The sequence below is a fragment of the Lonchura striata genome, chromosome 1 (assembly GCF_046129695.1).
Source record: "Lonchura striata isolate bLonStr1 chromosome 1, bLonStr1.mat, whole genome shotgun sequence".
NCBI lineage: Eukaryota > Metazoa > Chordata > Aves > Passeriformes > Estrildidae > Lonchura > Lonchura striata.
Genome location: NC_134603.1, coordinates 49,309,856 through 49,319,600, shown reverse-complemented (window position 1 = coordinate 49,319,600; position 9,745 = coordinate 49,309,856). Strand labels below are relative to the sequence as shown.

The 9,745-nt window shown below is 43.6% G+C and overlaps 1 protein-coding gene across 8 annotated transcripts; it reads right to left on the bottom strand.

The window, feature by feature from the left end:
• Window positions 1-956: 956 nt before the first annotated feature.
• On the bottom strand, window positions 957-8,629 carry LOC110467855 (myosin regulatory light chain 2, smooth muscle minor isoform). 8 transcript variants are annotated; one of them, XM_077784131.1, is made up of 5 exons: window positions 8,503-8,629; window positions 7,619-7,695; window positions 3,941-4,138; window positions 3,617-3,778; window positions 957-2,584 (listed from the first exon to the last, which is right to left on the bottom strand). In XM_077784131.1, the coding sequence occupies exons 3-5, from the start codon at window positions 4,122-4,124 to the stop codon at window positions 2,412-2,414; spliced, it is 519 nt and encodes a 172-aa protein (XP_077640257.1). In that variant the 5' UTR covers window positions 4,125-4,138; window positions 7,619-7,695; window positions 8,503-8,629; the 3' UTR covers window positions 957-2,411. The 8 variants fall into 8 exon arrangements, with proteins under 8 accessions (XP_077640257.1, XP_021380908.1, XP_077640266.1 ...); XM_021525233.3 differs by having other exon boundaries at window positions 7,660-7,695; XM_077784140.1 differs by having other exon boundaries at window positions 7,619-7,691; window positions 8,503-8,621.
• Between the last annotated feature and the right edge of the window lie 1,116 nt (window positions 8,630-9,745).

The following is a 9,745-nucleotide window of genomic DNA, read 5'->3' as shown; positions in this document are numbered from 1 at the left end:
CACATCTGATGCTCTTATATGGTCTCTTGGCTGGGGCTGTTGGTCTTGTAGCCTTTAAGCAGTTAAGGGGTTTGTGCCCACTTGCAGGTTAACTGGTCTCCTACAATACAAAAAACCAGAAACTGGCACTTGGAAGGTTGTCATTATACTCATACACCCTTGGATATTCTTTCTCAGTAACACATCTTCCTGAGTAGGTATCTTTACTTCTGAACAGGTCTCACCCTCTACTCAGAGGGAGCAAAACAGCTACACCCCACATTTCAGCTGGCTGTTCAGAAAGCAAGAGCAGCAGAATATTTCCGAAGTGGACAATTTCCTCTCAAGGAGGATACCAGGATCTCTTTTATGTAGCTAATATTTACAATTTTAAAAATTGCTACTCCCAGCAAGAAAAAATCCAGCTGGCACAGCTGCTGTTTTCTCAGTGTAACATACCAGCACCTAACATTTAGAGAGAACAGGATCAGAAAAAGGGTTTAGGGATCCAGGGTTCGTAACAAAAGTTAACTGCTCTCTGAATCTTAATGCCATTTAGACACTCAAAGGGAAAAAATAATCAGTATCTTACATCTGTCCTTCAAGCAGACATGTATGCACACAGTACCAAATTGAGAGGTGACAAGATCAGTCTAAAGAAGTGACAGCGTAACTTTTCTCCAGCCAAATGTTAAATAGCAACATTTCAACCAGTTTCCTAAATCCCCACTCTCGTCTTTGTCACAAGGGCACTGCTGGTGAAAGCTTCCACACATACTTGTTAACTACTTCCTAGAACCTTGCAGGTGTCACATGGAGAAGTAACTTAGCAACAATTACTGAAGAGCACCAAGGTTTCAAAAGTTTCAAAAAGCACCAAAGTTTCAAAAAAAGGAGCAGCTGTGGCAACCTAGTGTTACATAATGTGGGTAAGAGACAAACAGGCTAGCAGATAAAACACAAAACTGGGAAAAGAATGGTTCAAAACTCAATTTTAATTAAGCCTGTAAGTGTAAAAAAACACCCTAGAAAAAAAAATAGTCTAAGTATGCCAACTCAGTATACTTTGTCAAGTTATTTTCAAACCTGAAGCCAGAATATCCTCCAGAGTTGCCATCTGGGAACACAAGCAAGATTAAGTAACCAAGCCTTCATCCTATCACACACGAAATGAGACAAACCCACCTTACAGGATAAGCTGTCAGAGCCTTTACAATCCTTTGTGCCAAATTCCTACTCCTTGGGGTTTTAAGTCATGGGATTAGCTGAGGTCATTGTTTTAATTGATAAATACATAGCAAAATACATTCTCTTCCTGCTTTCCAACTTGTGGTAGCCAAGAGGATGAGGCACAAAGAAAAGCATGGTCATACTAAGAACTAACAGAACAATCCTCATATTTTCTTTGTATTTGAGACATCAGCACAACCAGCTCTAAATGACTGACTTTAGTTAAAAGCCACCTTACTAACATAACTGAGGAATATGTATGGTATTTTAAAAAGTGAGAGCAACTTCAGCACCTGTAGGGTTTTACCAAGTTAATTCTCAGAATGAATTGGCTCAAATTCTCACATGCACAAGAATTAGCTGTAGAAAAATAAAGCTATGTTTAAGTTTTCTGGCCATATATTGCTGTTAATTAGTGCCAGCACAGACACCTTTGCAAAAGCTTCCTTCAGCAGAAGAGAAAACACATGCCTAATTCCCCCTTACTTAGCAAAGAATAATGCACACTTTGACATGAAAGTACTGCTGGAAAACCCATCAATATTAAAAGGAAGCAAAAGCTGGCATAGTATCTGCTTAAGAATCAGGTATTCTCTGCTGGCCATGAGGCAATTGTAACAGTCTTCCCTAACCATTTATCTGATTTAACTACTTACACAGTAGTCAGATCCCACTTCAAAAACCTGATAGACTTCTGCAGCTGAATTTTTAAAGAATGCAGAAGATGCTGCTAGGAGCATTTCACAACCCTAACACTGAACAAAACACTGTGAAAATGAGTTTTCGAGCTTGATTTGCAACTGCAAGAAAAATACAATGAACACACCTGCATTTGTAAATGTGTAATAGAAATGTCATTCTTCACAAAAGACTTTGAGGTATTTTATCTATATAGCAATCTTTATTTCAAAATGGCATTTATTACAAAAATGTAAAAATCCAGCTAAACCAGAAACATTGAGATTATTTTCCTGGATTATCAACTCCAGGGAATGTTTTTTCCTGTAGCCTTTCCCTCAAAATATTTTCCCTGCTTCCAGTCTTGATTACAGGTGCAAATGTGCCTAAATGGCCTGGAGTAGATAAATATATTGAAAAAGACAAAAGCTTTGGAACTAAATGCATGCAACAAGTTCTATCAGGAAGAAACCATAGAAAATAAACATAAATGTAGAGATATGTGCAGGTATCTAGGGACTTTCTCAGTCATCCTTGTCTTTTGCTCCATGTTTCAGGATGCGCGTGAATTCGATGTAGTTGAAATTGCCCTTTTTGTCGATGGGGGCCTCTCTGTACAGCTCATCCACCTCTTCATCCGTGAACCTGTCTCCCATCGTGGTCAGCAGCTCCCGCAGGTAGTCTTCTTGGATGAACCCTGGAGCATAGTGTAGGACAGAAGAGGAGTTTTTACATTAATCTGCTGGGTGATAATTTCTTTCTTTGAGTTCTTTCCCTCAATTAAAGACCCCTACAGTCTTCATCTGCCAAACTAAAACAATGCCATCCAACCCTATTACTAAAATTACAAATAATTACAAGGATTCAATCAAATCAGGCATCTTAGTTTGAAAGGTCCCACTACTTCAAATAAAGACAATTTTATGTTTTGCCTGTGGTGTACCAAAGAATATAAAATTTATCAGTATTCGTATTGGACATTCTTCCCAACAGCAGGGCTACACTCCCAATGCTACCAAGAACCTTATAACTCAGTATTTTAAAAATTACAAAGAGGATCAGTTAACCTTGAGCGTTCCTATTGAAAAACCACCAAAAAGAAGTCATGGAACTTGACTATTAACATTCAACAAGTGCATGAAACATGGGAAATTTTACAAAATTTCAAATTGATCTTAAATCACTGGTAAAACTCAGATTTACCAGACTGGTTGCAAAGAATAAATTCTTGGCGTGGTTTATTATACAAGGAGGCTTGTCTAAGTTGTGATTGTTTTTATCATCATTCCAGTGAGTCACACAAGAATTATCTTGCATTGATTTTTTTCTCCTTTTAGTGCAGCTTAAGAGAGGGCAGGTAGATACAAGTTGCTGACAGAAAAGTTCTTCATAGAAGCACAACAGCTTTGAAAACAGTGATTCCCCTCATAAAAGCAGCTCCAAAGGTGAATTTTAAGTTCGGAATAAATTAAAACCCTGGTTCCCAATCAACATCTTTTATACTTTCTCCTGTTTTGAACAACAGAATGAACTGCCAGAAATTTGAAATTTCTACAGCGACAGAAAAGGCAAATTTAGCACATGATGATACAGTCATGATTTTCAGCTTGCAGAAATGAAAATTTTCAGAATTAAAAAACTGATCACCCCTTCTATGAACGTAAGTATTTTTTTGTTACAGAAGTAAGTAGAAGTAATACATGTACACTGTTGTTCTTTCACCACATACCTGTTGCTTCTTCATCAAAGCAAGCAAAAGCATTCCTGATTACATCCTCCGGGTCGGTGCCATTTAACTTCTCACCAAACATGGTGAGGAACATGGTGAAGTTGATGGGGCCGGGAGCCTCATTCATCATGGCATCCAGGTATTCATCTGTTGGGTTCTTTCCTACAAATAAAGGGATTCATCCTTGGTTCAGCTTTCAAACTGAAAAAGTCATTTCAGTAGTGTTAATACAAACTGAGACACCTCTCATATTCCAAACTCAGTATTTTGATGTTTGCAGCACAAATTTGCCTGGCAAGCATGAACAGAAAAAAGGGACATTACCAAGGGAGGCGAGCATGTCGTGCAAGTCCTCTTTGTCAATGAAGCCATCCCTGTTCTGGTCGATCATGTTGAAGGCCTCCTTGAATTCCTGGATCTGCGACTGATCGAACATCGCAAATACATTGGAAGTGGCGCGCTGAGGGCGCTTCTTGGTGGTCTTCGTCTTTGCCCTTTTGCTAGACATGGTGGTTGTTGGTTCTAAGGAGACAGAAATACATCCAAGATTTAGCCTTATTAAATCACATTGCAAGTTCTTGGGATAGAAGGACATCAGGTTTCATGTTTTTCATGTATTGGGCATATACCCCAAAGTACAAATTTATTTCAGTATCTCCTGCTTCATTTTCTTTCAGACTTCACTTAGAAGTATAATAGCTACAAAAATGTGAAGACTGTTTATTTTAAGCTACCAACCCTTAAAACATTTATATGTTTTTATAAATTTTCACACATTGCTGGTATACTAATGCCATTGTTTCCCTTGAAGCTGTCAAATGAAGAAATAAACATGGTAGATTATTATATATTATAACACTAATACATTCACGGTAGAAGCGAGGCTTTAAAGTTTACTGCATCTCTTTATCTGGGAAGATACATGTAATGTCCCAATTAAATGTATGGCAGCACAAACTGAAAAAGCTGAGTCATTCACTGAAAGGTGAGCACAAAGTCCTCAAGATTGCTTTTGGATCAGAAGTTAGACCCTTTTTAATGTTGTTTCCAAAAGTCTCATAACCTCTGCTTGCATTAGCTAAAACTAAAGTATAATCCATACTGCTATAATCCTTCATAATGCTCAAAGTGTTATGCAAATCAGATTCCTCAATCCTTGACTGTAGCAAGTGCCTCCTGAAAGAAGAAAAAATTAAGCTTCACCTGTAATTGCAAGAATATCAATATTCTTAAATTTACACTAAGTATTAATTTTATAACTTAGAAACAAATTATCGTGTCAGAAAAGCAATGCTAATTGGAGTCATAGCACAGTTCTGTTTCTCAGATAGTTTTCTCCAAGATGTAGTATAGTTAGACTCCTGAAAAGCAAGACTGAAGTCACTAACTGGGATTCATCCTTAACAAAAAAAAGTGAGTAAAATTAAGCAAAGTAACTCCCTCATACAATCAACTCAATATGCAGGCAAAAAGCAGTTATTTCTGGTTGTTTTGTTTTTTTTTTTTTTTAACTAAAAGGAAAGACATTTTACCTTGCTTTGTATTAGATACCTGACAGGGTGCACCAAGCATCTGGATCATAAAAGGAAATTCCATGGTTACGTCCTTCTCAGTCCGTCCACACAGACAGCTACTGATGTCCCCTGCCAATTCCACACTTTTAAATCCTACGTGCATCTACAACGTTCTTCTGACGTACAAAACAAACCATTATGTCCTGAAGTAAAAATAGCCCGTGAAATGCAACTGCGCATCGCCCAACAACGCAGACGTTCTCTCCACTTCACTCACTAACCACGAGCTACCCGAGATGTCTGGCCTCCACAACACTACAACAAACAAATGTGAACTCTTGACTTTGAGATACTTATGTAGACAGCTGACAACAAAGGTAGTTTGCTTTCCAGCTACAGCCAAGGGTTGTGCATAACTTTGGTGGTTTTCTCACCACTGTACAAACCCTCAGGCAAGATCTCATTTAACTCTGGGTTATTGATTAGAAGTTCCACTACTCAAAACAAAGCCAAACACTATCTTTTAATGACTCTTCTCTGAAATAAGGCAGTTTTCAGGGTACAGTTCATTCAAAGTAAACAAAAAAGTTTACTCTGCACGTGCTGATGCCAACCAAATTGATCTTTGCCTTTTTACTTTTGTATGCCTCCATATTCTTTACATATGTATTTGCAGCTCTGTAGCCTATTACTGTATTCATAGCTAGCATTTTACCTACTCTATTAGAAAGGCAAAACACATTCCCCAGCAGCTCTGAGGCCTGGGGCTCCAAGGTTCTTTGGGAACCAGGTCAAAATGGCTTCCCAAGTTTTTCATAAACAAAGTTTAGTTCCTATCTAAAGAGGGGGGAGGTTTCAAAAAAGGGGATAACCAAAGGTGAATTATCATCTCATCACCTCTGTCTCTAACTGGGGATTCTTGTCAGTTATGCTAATTTGCTGAACATATAAAATGTTATCCACTTGTTACAGTATGCATTTTCAGCGCTTTTTCATCCAGCATGTTGTGCAGCATAAGGTTCCTTATAATGGTAATCCCTTTTTATCATCTGTGTCTGGCTTGTAATTCTAGGATCAGTGAAAAGGCATAAGGGCTGCAAAGGCAGTGCTCCCAGCAAGCCACTGCCTACAATTCAATCCTAAGGAAGAGGAGGTAACAAAAGCAGACTGTCAGCACATTCTTTTTAATTCTGTTGAGAAGACTGACCTATCAGAGTATATTTTATTAGAAAAAAACAAAAAAAGTGCCAATGCTTGCATTACTGTTTTCTAAGTTCCTCTGAACCAGGCTTGGGAACTCCTCCAGTCCAAAAGAGCTGTCAGCCTAGCTACAGAGAAACATCAGATCTCACAGGACTGCAGTGCCCTTCAGCACAGGCATGCTGCAGCTATGCCTGAAACACTGGACTCAGCTCTGGGAACGTCTGTTAGGAAAGAAGCTGGTACATTTTGGAACATGTTCAGAAAACCAAAGGCATCAATCCAGTTAGCCAAAGAGATCAATTTACGATTTAAAAGTTCCAGAAGCACCAAGTTCTGTCCATTTACTTTGTGAAATAGGCTTAGTATAGGCTGCAAATAGAATTTGTAGCCTATACTAACTACTATACTATTATACTATCTATCGACTATCTGTTAGTATATAAAAAGCAGGAATACTTCACATTAGATAGTGCAAGTCACAACATGCAGGTTTGGTCCCTTTTGTTTAATACTGTGCTGCACTGAATGGTTTGGGCCCTGTTTTGGAAGCTGTCCAAGAAGCTTCATATGTAAGACCTTATATGTGAGACACATCATAAGGTATTTCTGAAAGTGTAACCTTTCTTTAGAAAGATTTTAACATAATAAAAAAAATAATAAATAGGTAGTAGCAGCACTGTGCTGCTTTGTGCTGCCTGTATGGCCATATCCAGGCACAGTAGATATCAAACAACAGAAGCAGAGAGAGTCATCTTGTGGCCCCTTCCTCTGGGAAAGTCACAAACTCTTGGAGAAAAAATACCCCAAGCAACTAAAAATTTGGAGCCATGCAGTAAGCTGTGAAACTTTACAGCTCACTAACAGTGGTGCAAGCAGAGGCACTGACCAAAAGTTATGCTTTAGAAAACACTCAAAATTTCAAAATTGTGAATATTGTCATAACTGCAGAATCTGTCACTGACAAAAACCAAACTACCACACAATAAATCCCCAAACCCACAGCCAAGAAAGTCTCTATATGAACTAAGACAGATCATCAAACTCAAAAGTCAACCTCAAACCTAAATCCCAAGTTCTGTCCATTTACTCAATTATACCATCGCATACAATCCCACATCCATCACAATCTGGGTGGCAACAGGAAGAGCTAAGAGCAAGTGCTCTCCAGCACCATCTGTGTCAAGACTCAGTAAGAGCAGATTACACTTCAGGAAAGCAAACTAGCAAAAACCAAACCCTACACTGTCCCACCCAGTCTTAAAAGCCACTTTCACACACTACTCACTAGTAAGTTTCCCAAAATTCTTGTACAGGAGTCACACTTGCCTCAAAATCCAGCGCCAGTGAGTCAACGCAGCCTGTCTGCAAAACAGAAAACAAGGCTCAGAGGTGACCTTATCACTCTCTACAACCACCTGAAAGTAGGGTGTAACCAAATGGGGATCGGCCTCTTCTCCCAGTCAATAAGTGACAGAGAAGAGAGGACAGTCTGAAACTGTACCAGGTTTAGGTCGGATATTAGGGAGAGTTTCTTCACAAAAAGGGTGATTAGACATTGAAATGGGCGGTGGGAGGTGGTGGAGTCACCGTCCCTGGAAGTGTTCAAGTGAAGACCGGACGAGGAACTCAGTGCCATGGTCCAGGTCCCATGGTGGCTGGTCTCAGGTTGGACCCGATGATTTCGGAGGTCTTTTCTAACCTAACTGATTCTGAGAGCCGGGGAACCACTGCACGCAGTCCCGTGTGCGGCTCTGGTTATTCCAACACGTGAACAGACGGGGACAGACCCCGGCCCACCACCTCACCCTCCTCCGAGCGCAGCAGCTGCCAGCCCTGCCCCTCCCATGCTCTGACAAAGCCGAGGGAGCACCCGCAGAGGCTCGAGGTGGCCGGGAGGCAGCCGAGCCCTTGCGACAGGGAGACAGCCACCTTTTAACAGCAGCTCCCCGACACGATGCACACGGCGCCGCGCCCTGACCAGCTCACGGAGCGGGCCCGGAGCCGGGGCCTCAGCTCCAGCAGGGCGGATCCCCGCCAAGAGCAGCGGCACCGAGCCGAGGCCCGAGCGGAGCTGCGGGGGGCGGCTCCGCAAGGGACCCCCGGCCCGGCACCGCCACAGCCCTCACCGGGCCCAGGCCCCGCGGGCAGCGGGCGGAGCCCCCGACTCACCTGGCGGCTGGAGACGGCACCGGGAGCGGCGGGAGACGGCACCGGGAGCGGCGGGAGACGGCACCGGGAGCGGCGGGAGACGGCACCGGGAGCGGCTGGAGCGGCACTTCCGGAGAGCGGAGCGGCCACCGCCCTGCCGGGCAGGAAGGAAGCCGTGGGCGAGACCATTGCGCAGGAACGGGAGGTGGCGGCTTGGCTCATCGCTTCGGCGGCCGGGCGCCACGAGCCGTGTCGGGGAGAGGACGCGCAGGGGCCCGCGTGTTTCGCGTTTTTTCCCTGCAGTCTCTGCCTTCCTTGAAGGAGAAAGACAGAGGCACGAGCTCAGCTCCTCGAGCCTGTGTGCGTGTCCTCCCCCGGCGACGCGTTGGTGCCGCGCGGTGCGGTCACCGCATTCCAAGGGCGGAGGGAGTCGCGCGCCGGCCCTTGTAAGGCAACGGCGGGAGTTTCCTGCTCGCGCCGGGGGCGGGGCCTTGCACCTCGCCCCGCCCCGCTCCGGCTGCGGGGAGCGGGAGGGAGCCGGGGACACGGGGACACAGGCACACGGGCACACAGGCACACAGGGACACAGGGACACAGGCACACAGGGACACAGGCACACAGGATGGGTCAGGCCGGGTGCAGCCCCTCCCCTCAAACACGTGGCACAGGATTGCATCCAGTTCTTGAGCATCTTCAGTGAGGGAGACGCTACACTCTGGGCTGCCTTGTTTCAGTGTGTGGGCTCCCGCACAGTAAAGAAGTTCTTCCTCGTGTTCACGTAGCACTTCCTGTACATCTCACTCCTTGGCACCACCGAGAAGAGCCTGGCTCCATCCTCTTGATCCTCCCTTGAAATACTTATATTTAAAAAGTCCCTTCTCAGTCATCTCTCATCGAGGCTAAACAGGTCCAACTCCTTCAGCCTTTCCTCATAGGAGGGGGGGTCCCTTGATTCACTTTGCAGCTCTAAACAGCCCCACACATGGTATGGAACTGCTCAGGAGGTGCTGCTGTTTTTGGAAGAGTCACAGGAGACCACAGAATATCCTGATTTGGAAGGGACCTACAGGGATCATAAAAGTCCAGCTCCTGGCCCTGCACAGGACACCCCAAGGATCATTCCTTGTGTCTGGGAGCATTGTCCAAACACTCCTTGAACTTTGCCAGGCTTGGTGACTGCTTCCCTGGGGAGACTGTTCCAGTTCCCAGCCATCCTCTGGAAGCAGAACCTTTTCCTAGTAAATAATACTGGTTTTAAGATGAG

Bases quoted from the DNA above. Each gene is read 5' to 3' on its own strand.
- LOC110467855 (XM_031504013.2), bottom strand. From the start codon at position 5,293: ATGCACGTAGGATTTAAAAGTGTGGAATTGGCAGGGGACATCAGTAGC. The intron at 4,139-5,148 runs GTAAAATGTCTT...CTGTCTCCTTAG, and splicing joins GGTATCTAATACAAAGCAAG to AACCAACAACCACCATGTCT. The intron at 3,779-3,940 runs GTAATGTCCCTT...CTTTATTTGTAG, and splicing joins CGACATGCTCGCCTCCCTTG to GAAAGAACCCAACAGATGAA.